At 40.7% G+C, this 17,776-nt stretch overlaps 2 protein-coding genes across 6 annotated transcripts in view; one reads left to right on the top strand and one right to left on the bottom strand.

The window, feature by feature from the left end:
• Positions 1-1,077: 1,077 nt before the first annotated feature.
• On the bottom strand, positions 1,078-17,307 carry Trappc2 (trafficking protein particle complex subunit 2). The gene is made up of 6 exons (XM_041639984.1): positions 17,136-17,307; positions 11,548-11,623; positions 9,644-9,757; positions 7,255-7,399; positions 6,493-6,578; positions 1,078-4,845 (listed from the first exon to the last, which is right to left on the bottom strand). Exons 3-6 carry the CDS (start codon positions 9,734-9,736, stop codon positions 4,747-4,749), a joined length of 423 nt encoding a protein of 140 aa, XP_041495918.1. The 5' UTR covers positions 9,737-9,757; positions 11,548-11,623; positions 17,136-17,307; the 3' UTR covers positions 1,078-4,746.
• The window catches only part of Ofd1 (OFD1 centriole and centriolar satellite protein), a 48,424-nt gene continuing 47,946 nt past the window's right edge, over positions 17,299-17,776 (top strand). For 2 of the 5 annotated variants that reach the window (XM_041639982.1, XM_041639978.1), the window contains exon 1: positions 17,370-17,653. In XM_041639982.1, coding sequence (XP_041495916.1) covers positions 17,645-17,653 — 9 coding nt within the window. In that variant the 5' untranslated portion in view covers positions 17,370-17,644. Of the gene's footprint in view, positions 17,654-17,776 lie in introns of all 5 variants that reach the window. The other 3 variants (XM_041639983.1, XM_041639981.1, XM_041639979.1) reach the window with 3 other exon arrangements.

Raw genomic sequence — 17,776 nt, 5'->3', positions numbered from 1 at the left:
TTCTCAATAGAGGCTCTCTCCTCTCATAAATTCTTTCATGAGTTGATTTCACATGTGGTATCAGTGACAACAGTCCTGGCCCAGAGAAGCAAATCAATCATAACCTAGACTGACTGCTGGTATAATATGAGTAAGACCCTTCCCCATGATAATTAAGGACATACTGGAGTAGGAGAGTGAACTGCTAGGCTGGTGATTGGGGGAGGGTATAGAATGTGAGAAACTAATCAATGTCTCTCTTGACCCCACCCATTGGAAACTAGGAGGAAACAAATCATTGCAGTAAGTTTAAGTTTTTGAAAGTAACTTCGTAATAGGGACAGTTTTTGCCATATGGGAACACTTTAAATTTGGAGCAATTCAAACTGTACACATATTTATGTTGGTACATACGTACATGTAGCTGGATGGAGGATAGATTTAGAGATAGTTTCACATATTCTAGGCTGGCCTTGAACTCCTGATCCTCTGTTAAGAGCTGTATTCAGCAGTGGTGGCACAGGACTTTAATCCCAGCACTTAGGAGGCAGAGGCAAGTGGATTTCAGTTGAGTTTGAGACCAGCCTGGTCTACAGAGTGAGTTCCAGGAAAACCAGGGCTACAGAGAAACCGTGTCTCAATACAAAAAAGGGTTGTATTGATCCCCACCCAAATGGCCTAATCAGTTCTTCAAAGGTAGTCACATTTCGAGGTTGTCTTTTTTAATTTTTCTGTTGCTGTGATTAAATATTCTAACAAAAGCAACTGAAAAGAGAAAAGGTTTATTCTGACTCACAGTTCTAGGCTGTAGTTCATCATGGCAGGAAAGTCAGTTGGCAGGAGCTTCAGAGAACAGTCAGGAAAGAGCAATGAAAATATGCATGCTAGTTGAAAACATGGCTGAAGAGGTAGTCTCTAGAATTTGGAATCAAATATGGTAGGTGGCAGAAATCAGCAGAAGTAAATGGTCCACATATATAGAAAAGTCGAATCAGCAGCTTGGTTCTGTTAGGAGAGGCTAAATCCCTGGAAGGGAGCTCATATATGGCCCTCTTGGGTTATGAGCACCTGGTGAATGAAATGAGGACATGACCAATCCAAGGTATGATTGAGAAGGATTTTATTATAGATATGAAGGAGAATACAGCCATAGCTATTTCTCCTGAGTTTCCTGGGAACCCCACACCAGTGTTGAGTGAATCCTTGCCTAGGGAATGGTGCTGCTGCCTACAGTGGGTGGGTGAGTCTTCTCACTTCAACATAAGGTGATATGCTATTAAGACTTCTCATATAATTTTTAGATGTGTTAAGTTGGTAACACCATCACAGGTTTTGGAGGTTAAGGTTTCAACATAAATTTTGGGGGACATAACTCAGCCTATTCATCTTTTACTACACACAGACACATGCACAAGCGAGTGCGTGAACAAACATTTAGGGCTACTTTCTTGAACATAGCTATTTACATTATCATGGGCAACTTTACCAGTGCCTATACAACTGAGAAATATGACTCCTCTTCCCCAAGGAATCATTAACTGCCTACAGAATCTCAGGGAGGGGTGGGGCTCATGAGTCCCTCTTTAATGGATTGTCAACAGACCAAATTTTATGCAGTAATCATAGCTGCTGAGTTCACCATGTAGTGACCATGCAGTATTTTTATTTGTAGATAGAATGTCTTAGTGTTTTTGCTTTTGTTTGATGATACAGGATCTCTTGTAGCTAAAGTTGGCATTAAAGCCCTGACTTAGCTTTTATCTCTAGATACCAGGATTCCAGGTATGCAAAACCCCACCTCATTTTAACTTTAAAAACTATTCATAACTTTCAGTTTACTACTGAAGGTTATACTAGTTGGTTTTCAAAGTCAGCTTTCAAAAGGTTAGAGCAAGCAGTGATAAAAGAAAAGTTTTATATCTGGAGAAAGAGTACCCAGCTTCACACTGTGTTAAAGAAGTAAGTGAATACTGGCTAACATAATTACATATGCTCCAACTGTATAAACCATGAGGAAGAGGAGAACAAAATCTTAAGGGCTAGCCTTGGCATTAAACTATAGCTAACATTGAATGAAAAGGTAGCTGAAGGTAGAGTTTTTCTTTTGTTTGAATAAAGTCGGGTGCAGTGATGGCTGGCTGGCATTACCTAGACAAAGATGGACAAAGCAGAAAAGCACAAGATGGGAAACCAAGCAGGTTATGTATGGCGGTGGAAGTGACAAGCAGCTGCCCAGGAAGAAAGCAGATAGAGGGAACTGTGTCGAACTTGTACTTCACTGCTCCTGCAGAGGGAGGCCCTGTTGGCAGTCACCATATGGTGTTTGACTTTCATTACAGGAGTCATAGTTAGCTAAGGGTAAGCTGTGTAGGAACAAAGCGGTCTGATTAAATTCTGTTCTAAGAGGCACATACTGAATTTGGAAAACAGATAAGCTGCATTTGGCTATTTGAGTAGAAATATTTATGCTCTTTTTACCCTTCTGAGAAGCTTTGTAGTTGAAATGAAAACATCCCAGATGTTCCTTGTCTTTAAACTGTCTTAATCTCTACACTAACTTTCCATATTAATAACACTATGATCCATGTTCTCTCCAACAGCAGTAAAGTGTTAAATAGAAAAAAATGGACCAATACAAGTTCCTAGTAAAAGGGGAAGTCTAGCCAGTCTGTGGTTTCTGAGATGATATGGACTGTCTAGGAAGTATGAGAGTCTTAAAAATTAAAACACCCCAGGTGTTGGTGGCTCTGCCTTTAATTCCAGCATTGAGGAGCAGAGGCAGGCAGATTCTCTGTGAGTTCAAGGCCAGTCTGGTCTACAAAGTGAGTTCCAGGACTGTTACAAAGAGAAACCCTGTGCCATGGCACATGTACTCTCCCTCCAAACTTCATACACAAATGAATAAAAAGCTTTAAAAAGCCACAGGTAGTAGCACGGACAAAGACATAATGATGCCTATATATGAGAAATAACAAAAACATGGGTGATACTGAGTGATGTACCCTAGGGATTTCCAGCTACAGAAAGGACACAAACAGGTTTGTGTATTTTTATCTGGATCTCCTTTGGAGTATAATGTATACTATAAATTTTGTGCCAACATAAAATTTCACATCTGGTAGGGACATCACCTATCAGATCTAAGCTTTGTCAGATAAGGTTAATGCTTTTACCCCTTACACAGGTTCCGGCTCCATGGCTGGAATGCAGTTTTTCTGTTTGAACACTGAAGTCTCAGTCATTGCTGGACTTCCTTCCCCTTGAGCTACTTGACAGTCACACTGAAAATTTGTACTTAAATTTGGCAATATACTCACACAAAGTGAATGGTCCTAGCTCCCATCTTGCCCTCCTAAGCCTGAAGAAAAGGAAGGCTCTTTGCAAGGTACCTTTTTGCTCTCTGGGGCTAGAAACCAAGTCTCACCCTGACTTCATGCTATAATATGATGCTGTTTGGTTGTCTGGAATTATAGCACCTTCCTGGGTGTGGCTTCTGTGCTCACTGAGGGTGAAACAAGTGGTACATGATAAGTACATATTTGGGTCTCTCCTATTAGCATTGTTCAAATTTTTAAAAAAATATTTTTAATAGTATGTACCTGTAAGTACAGGTGTTCAAGGAGGCCAGAGTCACTGGATCCTTCTAGAACTGCTCCACCTAGGTACTGGGAAGCCAACCTGGGTCATTTGCAAGAACAGAAGATACTCTTAACTACTGAGTAACACCTCTTGTGCCTTTGACAGCTAGTTGAGAGGTGATCTGTGGGTGAGATGTACCTACCACATTAGTTTTCAGACATCAGTAGGGAAATGGGATTTAAAAAGTATTGGTGTTGGGCTGGATTTTAGAAATAGGCATCTAACTACTACAATCTTGAATGTAAGTTTTTATTTAAGAACTCAAAGAGCGATGGTAACAACTTCACAAAAAGATCCAAGAAGACTTAGAACTGCTTACTCAAAAATGAGAATGGAAAAGTCTCCCAGTGTATACATGGAAAGTTGGTTTACTTGATTTTCCATGCATATATACTATTGTAAAATCAAACCAATTTCTCATAGAAGCCACACCTGCCACCTCCCGCTCTGTATACTGTCTAAAAGGCTAAGTACAAATGTCAGTGTAACTCAGGCTTTTATTAGTAATACCAAAGCTCTATTACATTTTTAAGTACAGATACAAGTACATTCAACTTTTAGTTTATTAAGAGAAAGGAAACAGGAATATAAGGTAACAGAGGGAATACATTTTGCAGTGGCCTGTAACTGATGCAGTGTACACGGGTCTAGGCTAGAGAGTCATAGCACGATCACTATTCTCAGCCCGACAGGCAGGTAGGCATGGAACACTTGGTATGGCAGAGGCTTTCTGCTTCAGCTTCTTGGTACTGTAGTGTATTATGCATTTAAAAAGACTATCTCTAAAAGTATTAATAACTCAATTTCATTCATGTCTGCAGAAGCTTTTAGTTTTAAGTCTAACAAATATTAAGTATGACATTTGCTTTTGAATTTAATAAGTTAAGATCAAATTATCTCAATCAGGAAAGGCAAAAGTTCATTCTCAAGCTTTTAAATAAAAATGTTTAAATTACTGGTAAAGAATTCTTTATAAATAACACTCGACAAGCAAATATTAATGCTGATAATCAACATGAAAACAATGTACAATTTTAAGTACTAGGCTGTTTCAAATTACTTACAGCGCACACATTCCTGAGTATAGCCCACGACAGTGATACTGTTTATTTCAGAGTTTTTCTCCATTTAGCTTAAAAGGTGTTTCTTCCCAAGAAATTGGACTTTCCTGTCAAATGCACTTGATCGAATAGGAGAATTGGGTTCATAAAATGGATTCATTGCAAACTAGAAAAGAAGGTATTAGTAAGCCTCTTAAAGCAAAGAGGCTCATGAATTACAGTTGCTAAAGAAATTTACATTTTCAGTTAAAATTTAGCAAAGACAAAAGTCTGGGTCTCATTTTTAATTCTCATTGAAAGTGTTCTATTATTTTTTTTTAGAAACAGAATTGGGATGTTAAAAGGGAACTTAAATATAGACTGTAATCATGAGGGCTAAGGAGAAAGAGACACCCAGGAAGTAAGGCACACCCATGGCATTTGTGTGGGCTTCTCAAAGGACACCCACTGTGAAATTTTAACATCTTAGCCAGGTGTGGGTGCATACCCTTGCAATTTCTGCATATGGGAGGTGCAGGAGGATCAGGATTCAAGGCTAGCTTTAGCAGCACAGTGAGTTCAGGGCCAGGTAGGGCTACAGGAGACTATCTCAAAAATAAAATAAAATAAAATGGCTCAGTGCCTAAAGGCAAGCTGACAACCAGGCTTCTATCCCCAGGACACGAGTGGTGAAAAGAGAGTTGATTTCTGCAAGCTACCTTGAACTCTCTCCATTATGTAAACCATGGCAGGTGCCACCTCTCCCCAGCCCCCACAAATAGGCAAATCAGCAATAATCTTAAAAACAAACAACAAAATGCCTCCTTAAAGAAAATTTTTCTGGGAGACAGAGTTTCAAACTCATTCTGTAACCTGGCCTGGCCTTGAACTCTAACACAGATTAGCAGTAAACTCACTGTAATCCTTCCTGTGTGGTAAGGCTTGGAATTTAGGTGTAAACTATCACACCTGTTTGTCTGAGATAGGGTCAATCCAAAGCAGCCTCAAACTCACCGAATATCTGAGACTGGGTCTGAATTCTTGGTCTTCCCTTTCTACCTCCCAAGTGCTGGGATCATAGACATGCATCACCTTACCTGGCACCTCTTCAGGAATTCTGTATTCCAGTATTTTTGTTTTGAAAAGTACTCGCAGCTGCCGGGCAGTAGTGGCGCACGCCTTTAATCCCAGCACTCGGGAGGCAGAGGCAGGTGGATCTCTGTGAGTTCAAGACCAGCCTGGTCTACAAGAGCTAGTTCCAGGACAGGCTCCAAAACCACAGAGAAACCCTGTCTCGAAAAACAAAACAAAACAAAACAAAAAAAAAACAAAAAAAAGTACTCGCAGCTAACCAATGGTAGTATGATTGATATGACCTATATACGTTAACATGGATCTTGAATCTACCTTGTATTCATTATGTGGATTAATCTATATGGCCTTTTGGATTATGTAAACAAATGGTAAATGTCAAATAGGTTCAGTTAAAATAGTCTCACTATACTGCTATTAAGTGGAAGTCATTTTTTTTCTTTCAAATTCTTGGGTAGCCCAACTGGCTTCACACTCATGACCCTCTCAAGTGCTGGGATTACAGACATCTGCCACTGTGCCTTATAATTCTTTTAATTTAGGGTTTGAATACTTTGCTTTAACATAAAGCTAAAATCCATCAGTTCCCTAGCTAATATAAGGACTTCATAACATATGTTAGACAACACTAAAGCAGAATTACTAATGATAAGAGAAATGTTCTTCTATGCCTTAATCTGGACTGTTTCTAGCCCTCTCACTTAAAAAATCAGATTATTTTAAATTATAGAGTATACCATACCTTTATATACAAATCATAGACATCAGTAAAGAAGTTCTTTATTCCATCTTCTTGCCTCACATCATGAAGCATAATAAATCTCATATGTGAAAAAATTAAGGCACAATCTTTACTAGAAATGAAAAATTAAAAACAATCATCTGATAAGATAACCTTCACATTGGTCACATAAACTGTGTTTTGTGATGGCAAAGCTGAATACATAAACTGGCTTAAAGTCAATTTAGCTTAAGGAGAGTGTACTCTTTTAAAGTTAGGAAATAAAGTAAAACAGCCCTTGGTATGGTTAAGATAAACCTAGTTTTAAAATTATTGGCTGAACATGTTTACAAAAAAAAATAAATGTAAGTGAAAAATTTTCATGGCAGCCTGATTCTTAGAAGTCTTCAAAATCAGAGACTGCCTTTACGTTTCAAGTTCTTGTTTTCTAACTCAGCCTTTGGCTAAGTATTTGTGGTAACGTCTGAGGGGCATTTTCTTAACTGCTAACTGATGTAGAAGGGCTGAGTCCATTGTAGGCAGTACCATCCATAGGCAGGTGGGCCTAGGCTGTATAAGTAAGGTAGATGAATATAAGCCTGAGCAAGCCAGCATTCGGTATTCTTCTATGGTCTCTGCTTCAGTTCCTGCCCAGATTTCCCTCAACAATGGAGTGTAGTTTGAGAAGTACAAGCTAAATAAACCCCTTCCTCTTGAAGTTGGTTTTGATCATGATGTTTATAATAGCAACAGAAAGCAAACAATAACATAAGGAAAGGATATGTCCTGCAGTGACAAATGCCGATACAAACCACTCATTGAATTTGTCCACAGTTTTTAAGTACATGTTATTAGAAAGCCACATGTTTTCATCCACAAGGTCAAGAGCAGCATGGGCTATAAACTGGTTCAGATGACGGTGATCATCCTAAATGACAGAGAATGGAGAAAGATGTACATTTCCATATGGCACTGGTACCACAGACAATTCATTCTGAAATTCTGTCAATCTGTGTGTATTGTGTGTGTTTTCTCTTGTTTTAGATATGGCCTTACTATGTAGCCTAGAATGGTCTGGAGCTCCTGAACCTGCCTCAGCCTCCCAGGTACTAGGAATACAGGTGTAATGCCTGGTTTTCATTCTGTACATACATATTTTTCTTAGGGGAGGAGTCTTAGCATTTACTATGTGTATTGGTATCATGAGATATAAAAGATTATGTTTTTATCATCTTGATATCTATCACTCATAACAGGAAGAGCCAATTAATAAAGTCTTGACTATTAAAACATTATATTTTGAATGCTGGGAGAAGGCAATTACCAAATTCTATAACTAATTAATCATATGTAAAGAGATTACTACTTTTAGGGGGAAAATAAGGCAGAGCCTACTTTCCAGAAGCCCATATCTTTTTAGAAGAGAAACACACAAAGTGATGCAGATGTGGATCAAAGAGGGCACTTTTCCCAGATCAAAATGGATGTCAAGGAAAGCTACAAAGGGATAACATGCATATGGGGCCTCAAGGGCTGGAGGCAACAGGGAGAGCCAGGCTTCCTGAGCAGAAACAGTAAAGACAGTTGTGAAGACCTATGATAGGCCTCTTGCAGAACAAGAGCTTACATGGTTTGGGGATCTGGGATTGGGGGTGGGGAGGTCATATTCAGCCTTAACTGTGAATTGTCATCTGTTAACAGCAGAAACAATCCTATCACAATCAGGAGTGTTCTTTTCGTGGGCAAAATGGCCTAACTGAAAAGAAGGTAGGGAATGACTCACTATAATGTAGAGAACATTCCCAACCTGGATGTAGTCTTACTCCTATAGAATTCTCTTTCACAGTGCTTTTCTCAAAAAGCTACCTGCTATGAAATAGACTCTATATAGTATAGAGCAGCAGTTTTCAACCTGAACAAGCCCTTCACAGAGATCTTCTTAGATCATCTGCATATCAGATATTTACATTACAGTAGCAAAATGAAAGTTATGAAGTAGCAATGAAATAGTTTTATGGCTGGGGGTCACCACAACTTGAAGGAGCTGTATTAAAGGGTGGCAGCATTAGCAAGGCTGAGAGCCACTGCTAGTCTCTCCTTGAGGAAACTCATATGGTCCTCAGAATGTGACCTTACTTAGAAAGAGGGTCACTGCAGATGTGGTTAGTTAACACGAGGCGATTCTGGAGTAGAGTGGGCCTCTAGTCCAGTGTTCTTGATGTCCTCGGAAAAAGTTTCGCTGTGTGTGATGCCTTATACCTGCAATCTCAGCATGAAGGAGGTTGAGGACAGAGAATCATCCATTAATTGGAGGCCAGTTGGAGATGCTTTAAGAAGGTAATGGCAGCCAAAGAGAGTGCTAAGACCATGTCAAGTTAGAAGGTGTTTTCATGTGCTGCTACCTAATAGGTCTCTGGAGTACACAGAAACTAGATTTAAGTGGCAACTGGCACAGGGCAATTGCTGCCACTGCCTCGAAACAAAGCTTAAGTGTTTTCCTAAAAACAAAGCTTTGAAATAACAGAACCGATAACTGGCAGAAAATACCATAAACAAATTTCTTTGTTATTTTGTTGGTACAATTTGAATAGTTGAAAAGTATCTCCTACTTAAGATTGTAATACACACACACACACACACACACACACACACATACATATATATATGACTTTAAAAAACCAACTCCTTGGCTTACTCTGAATGATGGGCATCATATTCTTGAACCAAAGTTTGTTCCTCTGGAACCATTCCCACAAGAAAGTGTCACCCCTGCTGTTGCTTTTAGAGTTTCCTGATATAGCCTGGGTACCAGCAGAATGGGGACAATGTAAGCAGTGCAATCCTCAGGTGTAAACTGATCTATGTCTGTTCTGCTGAAAAATAAGATTTGCTGTTGAATGGACTACTGTGGCATTTTGAGGCAACAAAATTGTTCCAGGCCCCTGACAGGTGGGGTACATTTCTTTATGCTTAAGAAGCATTTCATAGTGGGCAACATTTCTTCCCTAGCTGGTTTCTAACAGTCCGTGGAACTCCAGAGAAAGCCTTATTTAATTGTTGCTGTATCTCAGTGGCTTTATCTCTCTAGATCTATTTTAGTTCTAAAACACTATTATTTCATACCATTATAAACAACATAAAAATTCTTATGAAATTTAGATTGCATACGTACTTTAGATTCTGCTTTCCCAGGTGGCAAAAATTCCATTTCAAAAACTGGATTATCATGGTGGCCAACAATTACAAAGTAGAAGCTTCCAGACATTGTCTTCAATATAAAAAACTCCTAATCAAATTAAATAATATTTTTAGTCCTCAATACCAAGACCTAAAATGATTAACATAAAGTACAGAGTTCTAGTTTTCCTTTTTTTCCGAGACAGGGTTTGTCTATGTAACAGCTCTAGCTGTCCTGGAACTCACTCTATAGGCCAGGCTAGCCTTAAATTCACAGATGTCTGCCTGCCTCTGCCTCCCGAGTGCTGGGATTAAAAATGTGCATCATCACCGCCTGGCTTACTTTTTTTTTTAAATATTTATTTATTTATTATGTATACAATATTCTGTCTTGTGTGTATGCCTGAAGGCCAGAAGAGGGCACCAGACCCCATTATAGATGGTTGTGAGCCACCATGTGGTTGCCGGGAATTGAACTCAGGACCTTTGGAAGAGCAGGCAATGCTCTTAACCTCTGAGCCATCTCTCCAGCCCCCTGGCTTACTTTTTTTTAAAAAAAGTTTTCTTACTTAAATTTGACAACATGGTCTGCTTTCTGGTATATAGCATAGGCACATATCTTTCTACACATTAAATATCTGTGATGTGTCCTTTAGAACCCAATGTACTATGTACTGTATCTTCTGAAGGAAAATAGGAAACCTGTAGTATATCATAAGTATTCTCATGATTGAAAAATTTGAAATATTCAACTCAAGGGTCTTTGTATATGATGGAGTATGTTGAGCTTAAGTTGTACTATACTGGTTAATGTTCATATTAATACCTGGAAACACTAAAAGAGGTTGTTGATTAGCTAAGTACAATAAAAAGTAGAAAAGGCAAAGGAAATAATTAGCTGCCCCAGAAATGTTCAGGAGGTACCCCTCAGAGGAAGCTAAAACCCAGCTATACCACAGACCATTTTTACATAGAAGAGATAATGTACCATCTATTTACAAATTATACAGTGCATTTGTCTTCTTTCTATCAGAAAATTTAATTTGTATGCTACAAATTAAATGGCAAGGGCCTATGTGTCTCTAATACACTAATTTAGGAAACAGATTACTGGGTATGGTAGACAAGCCTTTTCAATTTCAGCACTCAGTAGGGAAAGGCAGGTAGATCTCTGTGATTTCCAGAAATTTTCTTTATAGCAAGTTCCAGGACAGCCAGAGCTACATAAAAGAGAGAGACTATCTCAAAACAAAAACAAACAAAACTAACAGAAACTGGGTAGGGTGGGCAGAAACCAAGTATTCCATGGTTTTACATAAAAAATTTTACATTTATTTATTGTGTGTGTGTCTGGATGTGTGTGCACACGTGCCATGACTTGCATGTGTATGGGAGTCAGTCATCTCTCTCCATGAGTTCCAGGGATCAAACTCAGGTTGTCAGGTTTGGTGGCCAAGTGACTGCACCAGCTCTATTCCATGGCTTTCAACATAAATTATCAGAAAGCTGGGTTGGCAGATGGGTGGATCTTAGTATGTTTGTACTTTCAGTACAAGGGCTTTGGATTTAGAGAAAGCCAGGCTCTGACTCTTACTTGCAATGTGACCACAGGCGCCAGTGTCTGTTGCCTCATCTATACAACAGTGGTAATATTAGAGCTACTTTACTGATACTTGTAGGAAGCTTCCTACACAGTCCAACATATGTAAAGCATGAAATTCTAAAGGAGGATGTCTGGCTAACAATGAGTGCTTGGTTAAGTGTTATCTAGAATAACATTCAAGAATATTTGACAACACTAGGATGTGACAACTAGTAACTCCTCAACCTGGGGTGGGGATCTAGTCAACCCCTAGCCAGCCTCCTGGATATCTAAGGACATGAGAGATCACAACTCACCAAGACTCTCTGGGTCTTTTGCTGATTCACACAGAACAAAAATCAATGAAATCCAAAGAAATCTGAAACGTATTTCCTAATGAAGGAAAAAGCAAGTCAAAGTTAGTACTTTTAGTTTAAAATGGGAGGCTACGATTGTGGGAGACAAGTAAGAGACTCTTTGGACACAGTTAAGATTTAGAACATTAGCTGGGACAGGGGTCTACACTTGCAGATTGCAGGCAAAAATTTAACCTCGGGCATTCTTTTACTATGGTCTAAAAACTGCTTTTGCCCTTCAATGAAAGAGCTGAACATCGGCAACAGAGACTATCTAGCACACACAGCCAGAAGTATTTAGATAAGAAAAGGGCCCAAAAATAAAAGTGGGTAACAAAGATAAGCAGGTCTGACAGAAAAGCTATGCAAAGCTAGGGATACTTGGTAGTAGTTGCAGAGAAAAGGAAAGGTAGAGAGCTTGGAATATGAACCAAGTAAACAATTATAGCATGAATTCTTGCTAGAATAGGCTGCAAGGCTGTAGGTCTGCAGTAGGTCAAGTGAAGGATTTGCTTTACTCAGCACACATATAAGCAGCAACAGCATAGGAGGGGGCCTGCAGGCAGCAGAAGGAAGTGCATGCACAAGAAAGATAACCCACATCATGCCCCACACTTGGTCCTTTATGGGATGTGCAGATGCTAAAGAAGCAAAGTGTCTAAGGATAGCATGAGATAAAAATAGGAACCAAAAGACAGACATGAGGGTTCTCTTACAACTTATCCATCTGGGCAGTGAGACGGAGCTTCCTTCCCTTGGAACATATTAAATGCACAAAACAATGGCTTTCCTAGGACATCCTCATGCATGCACAATGCACTTCAATCATCCCCACTTCCTCACCACCTTCTCATTGCTTCCTTTTTACTAATATGCTCTCTCAAATAGTCCCCACTTCTACTTTTATGTGCAAATGTTATTCAACCTAAACCCCATATGTAAGAGAAATCATGCAGCAGCATCCAGACTCACCTACAACCTTTTAGCAACTATTCTCAGGCTTACCTCGCACTGGATAAAGGTGTCACTGGGCAAAGGTGACACAAACCTATGTTGTCCACACTAATGTACTTTCTGCCAAAGTAAAAATGTTGTACAACCATATAGTCTAATATGGAAGCCAGTAAGCATTTGAAATGTAGCTAATTTAACTGCAGAACTGAATTTTTAATTTATTGGTTTAAACTAAGTATCTGTGTGGGGCTAGCACTTCTAATACAGAATAGCTCAACTTTAGATCAACTATTCTAAACTTTATAAAACCTCTGCACCTTCTCAACCAACAAAACAAGTACTACTAATTAGAGTTCCAACATATAAAACAATACAAGCTGTCTCATGCCTGTTTCCCCAGCACTTGGGAGGCTGGAGCAGGAGAGCCACTGTGGCTCTGAGGCCAGCCTGGATTATGTAGTGAGATCTTATCTCAAAATGGGAACTAACAAACAAACAAGCACAAAGTAACAGCTGTGCTTAAAAGTATCTATGTTGACCAATGTATGTGTCTGTTCCTTTTCTTTTTTGAAAAATATTTATTTATTTATTATGTATGCAGTGTTCTGGCATGTACTGTAAGCTACCATGTGGTTGCTGGGAATTGAACTCAGGACCCCTGGAAAAGCAGCCAGTGCTCTTAACCTCTGAGCCATCTCTCCAGCACCCCTCCTCCCCTTGGTGTCTGCTCCTTTTCTTCAATGTCCTGGAGACCCCTGAAGCTGACCTCAAATACAGAGATTAAGCCGGGCACTGCAATCCTGGCACTGGAGAAGCTAAGGCAGGCAGATCATGGATTCAAAGACAACACAGCAGAAAAGAGCAAAATCAAAAAAGAACCAAAACCAGACAGTGGTGGCACACACTATTAATCCCAGTGCTTGGGAGGCAGAGCCTGATGGATCTCAGTGAGTTCAAGGCCAGCCTGGTCTACAAAGCAAGTTCCAGGACAGCCAGGACTGTTACACAGAGAAATCCTGTCTCGAAATATCAAAACCAAAACCAAACCAAACAAAAAGAACTGAAGTGTGTAAACTATGTTAAGAAAAGCAAATGCCTTTGTAGGTCACCATTAGGAAAAGCAGGGCTTCTAGCACTATGTATACACTGAAATAATTGAAGATGAAAATCTGCTTAATTTCTATTTTCTGTTACAAAGCGTGACTTCTCAGTAACAAGCCAGGCTGGGCAGAATGCAAACTTCAAGACCTAGGTATTTCAATTCAAACAAGTCTTCAGGTCCTGGCAAATTATATAGCTTAGAGCAACAAATCTACATCTATTGTTACGTGACAATAAAGAAATCATAGGCACAGAAAGGCTCTATATGCTAAGAGATAGGTAAATGTTATTCCTATTTTCAAAAACAGGTAAAAGTGTTATGTCCTCAGCTATAACCGGGTATATCCAGAGACAAAAACACCAACACAAATAGGTATTGCCTGGCTGGTTTTGGTCAGATACCATGCTAGGACCCTTTTCTGTACAGTAGCTCATTCAATATAAATTAAAAAAAAACAAAATGAAACAAAAAACCACCACCACTAAAACGAGTTATTATTCATGCAAATTCTCTGCTTAAACTAATAACAAACAACATCAAACTGTTCTGCTTTGCAAAGGAAATGTAGCAGGTGGGTAGCAAACTTTCTGGGTTATTTTAGTATCTATGTAAGAACGCACTGGTGATAGAAAGGCACCCTCAATGAGAACAGACACACTGTTCTTATTCTCTATGGTATCCCCAGGGTTACAACAGTGCCAAAGGGCCAGCAAGCACTCATTATTTGCTGAATAAGGGGTGACTTACAGATGACTTAGCATTAATACCCAGGAACACTGAGTGTCTATGTCAATTTATGGTACAATGTCTCCAGGGAGATTTCGAGAATGACCTTAACCTAGTCCACATAGGCATTTGGACCAATAAGGTTTTATTTTATTTTTAATTTTGGAGACAGGATCTTACTGTGGCCCAGATCAGCTCTGAACTCATGATCCTCTTGTTTCAGTATCCTGAGTGCTCAGATGGTAGGCCTGACCTACCATGCCTAACACTTATTCAGTCACTTGAAGGTAACTTACCACATTCAAATACAAGACAGCTATTATGAGCTTATTAGCAGGTAATTAAGGAATAAAAGATATTTCCACTTCTGGGTGTGGTGGCATATACCTTTGATTCTAGCACTTGGGAGTCAGACACAGGTGGAGCTCTGTGAGTTTAAGCCAACACAACCATCCACATGAGACTGAGGACAGCCAGGTCTACACAGAGAGGCCCTATTTCAAAGTGAGGGGTTAGGATGGGGGCAGAAACCTAATCAGATAGTATGACTGCCAGGAGTTGGTGCTGAGAAACAGTGTGGTCAGCAGTGAATGACTGGGATCAATTATTCATGGCAGCTATGGGTACAGAATGTGCATGAGGCCAAGCACTTGCTAACTCTGGACTTGACAGACTTATTCTAAATGGCTCTAGAGGACAAACCCAGAGCTGTCATCTGCAGTTAGTAGGACGCTAAAATGCATGATGGTGTTAGACCGTCAGTGCAAGTGGGAGGATGAACTTAGAAATCCTTTCCAAGTTATGCATTTTAAATTACAGGTAATACAGATAAAATTCACACACCCCAGTTCAAAGCCATCCATTTTTATAGCACATCTCTCTACAGTATCTAGAAACTTCCCTGTGCTCCTGACAGCAGTAACTTCATTTGTTCCACAAATGAATAAGGGCTGTAAAACTAAACTGGTGTCACACGGAACATATCTGGTGCAATGAGAAGCTATATGAACACTACTGACAGATCTCCAATGGGAAAATGGCCCTATAAAGTCAGAAGCAATGCCCTCATTCCCAAGTGAGTGTAGGTTGACTTTTAGAGACCACTAAATCTACTTCTTTTTAATTTGGGGATCAAAGACAGTGGAGAAGAGTTCAAATATCTTTGGGCACTGATGCTATTTTAAAACAGTGTTCATAACACATCAGCATCATTTTAGAATATATTTCACTATTCTGCTCAAAAGTTTTAATGCCTCTCAGCTATGTAATCATGTACCAGTATTCAACATGGGTCCTCCTACATTGTTCCCTATGTTGCTTCTCAATCCTGTTGTTCACTTCTGCTGGAGTGGGCCAGTCTACTTACTTCAAACTCACTTTGACTATATCCACTCAAGATCCTTCACGCTTAAATGCTGTCCCTAATTCTGTGTGCATCCTTAATTCATCATTTACACTCCAACTTCTTAATTGTCCAAAACAAACAAAAAAATGAAAAAAAAAACCAAAGCTCGTTCAACTCCAATAGTCTGCTAAATATTCTTGCCACCCCTCAACTTTTATTTTTGTACAGCTACACATCAAAACTCTTTGTACTCCTTTGTGCTGTTAGCTTTAACAATGACCCAATAGCATCTTCATAGACCTTAGATACCTAACACCCCCAGCACATAACTCAGGGCCAGGCTAGAATCTCTAGGGCCCCAAGTGAGCCCTGGCATTAGTCCTCTGCCTATTCCCCCCTTCCTGTGATGCTCATCTTTTTTTGTTCACTATCCAAATGCTACCAGTCAAGGCACTGAAAAATAAAATCACACTTTCCCCATAGAGATGTCCTCAATCACTTCCACCTGCAATCAGCTTTCTTGCTAAACTATCCCGTCCTCAAGACTTCTTAGTCATCATTACTGGCTGTAATGGTTTTCACTCTTGCTTCTGGGGATTCTGGTTTCTTTTCTTTCCAATTAGCCTTATTTCTTTTCTTTTTTGGTATAGGGTCTCATTTATGCTAGACTGGTGTCCAACTCTCTATGTAGTGAAGGATAATCTTAAACTTCTGATCCTTCTGCCTCCACGAATACTGTGGTTTTTGGTTTTCAATGCAGTGCCTGAAATTTAATCCAGGCCTCTGTGTATGACAAGCGAGTACTTAACCAATTGAGCTACATTCCCCAGTCCCAGATTTACGTTTTCTTCTTTAGGCACATCATAGCCCAAACTGACCTCGAACTTTAAGCAATACTCCTGTCTCAGTCTTCCCAGTGTTGGCATTACAGACGAGCCACCACGACCGGATCTTTATAATCTGAGCTAGGCATCCTGGGCACTTGGCTCATCTTTATCTTTCTCACAGCACATAAACAGTGGGTTTTTCTTTCCTATAAAATTAAACTCTGTGGTTCTCAACAAGATGCGATTTTTGCTTCTGAGAGCATCTGTCAAGAGTCCGGAGACACGTGTGTGCGGAGATAGGGTACTACTGGCATTTCATGGGAACCGACCACTGCAGTGGCACTGCAGCAAAGACACACTGGATTAACTGACTGACCTCGAGAACGCCAAGCCTCCAAGAGAGTGGAGGTCGTTTCCACGTGGAAACCGGGGCTGTGTCTACTGGAAGAACTGTAATTAAGCGGCCCCGGAGGCTGGCTCTGATGCTCCGAGTCAGGGCAGGACAGAGGTACAACACAACATCCGCGTCACGCGGGGTCAGGGACGTCCCTCGCGGACCCGGAGCACCCGCCCTCCACTTACCTCCAAATCCTACCTGTAGGGAGACGCCAACAGCAGAAACGCCCGCCTAGGAAACCCGCGCTTGGTACTTTGAGCCGGGGAACCCAGAGTCACTCACGCGAGATCTGGGGCCATACTCTCGCGAGACGTGGCGGGAGCGTCCGGCGTGAGCTCGTGCGTGCGTCACAGTGCTCCAACCCGCGGCGGGTACGTTTGTCCGGTGCTTTGGAGCGGCAGACAGCGAGAGAGCGACGTTGGCGAGCTGTGGTGCAGTGAAAACTGTCTTTTGAGCGGCCGCTTCTGGTCTCCCTTTTTCTCTGGTGCGGGATCTCTCCTGGGTCACGGCCCCGCCCACCCTTTCGCCCTGCAGGAGGAAGTGCGCCTGCATCCCAGGGTAATGGGCTGAGTGCTCAGCTCCCTTGTTCCCCCGGGTCCCCAGAAACAGGTTGGTCTCGGAGGTCAGGGGTTCCCTCTCCACCCGCGGCCTGCCCTGACCACGGAGCCTGGCCGTAGAGGGGCGAGCTCGGGAGGAAGCAGATAACGATGGCTCAGGTAATTCCACCTGCCACTTCCCAGGGGTCTGTAAGAAAGCAAGTCCCTTGTTTATGTTCGTTAGAGCTCCGTTAAGCATCTAAGGGCTTTCCAGGAGGCCACTGGTCTGATTTCTGAAATCCA

Source organism: Microtus oregoni, unplaced genomic scaffold (assembly GCF_018167655.1).
Source record: "Microtus oregoni isolate MIOR12 unplaced genomic scaffold, Mior012 000061F_ref0000440, whole genome shotgun sequence".
In the NCBI taxonomy this organism is placed as follows: domain Eukaryota; kingdom Metazoa; phylum Chordata; class Mammalia; order Rodentia; family Cricetidae; genus Microtus; species Microtus oregoni.
This window is presented reverse-complemented; position numbering and strand designations above follow the sequence as displayed.

Excerpts from the sequence above, each read along its gene's own strand:
- Trappc2 (XM_041639984.1), bottom strand. The coding sequence starts at position 9,736 with ATGTCTGGAAGCTTCTACTTTGTAATTGTTGGCCACCATGATAATCCA. Across the intron at positions 6,579-7,254 it reads GGCATTTGTCACTGCAGGAC|ATATGAGATTTATTATGCTT; the intron begins ATATCCTTTCCT and ends TAATTTTTTCAC. Across the intron at positions 4,846-6,492 it reads TCTATGATTTGTATATAAAG|TTTGCAATGAATCCATTTTA; the intron begins GTATGGTATACT and ends CTTCTTTTCTAG.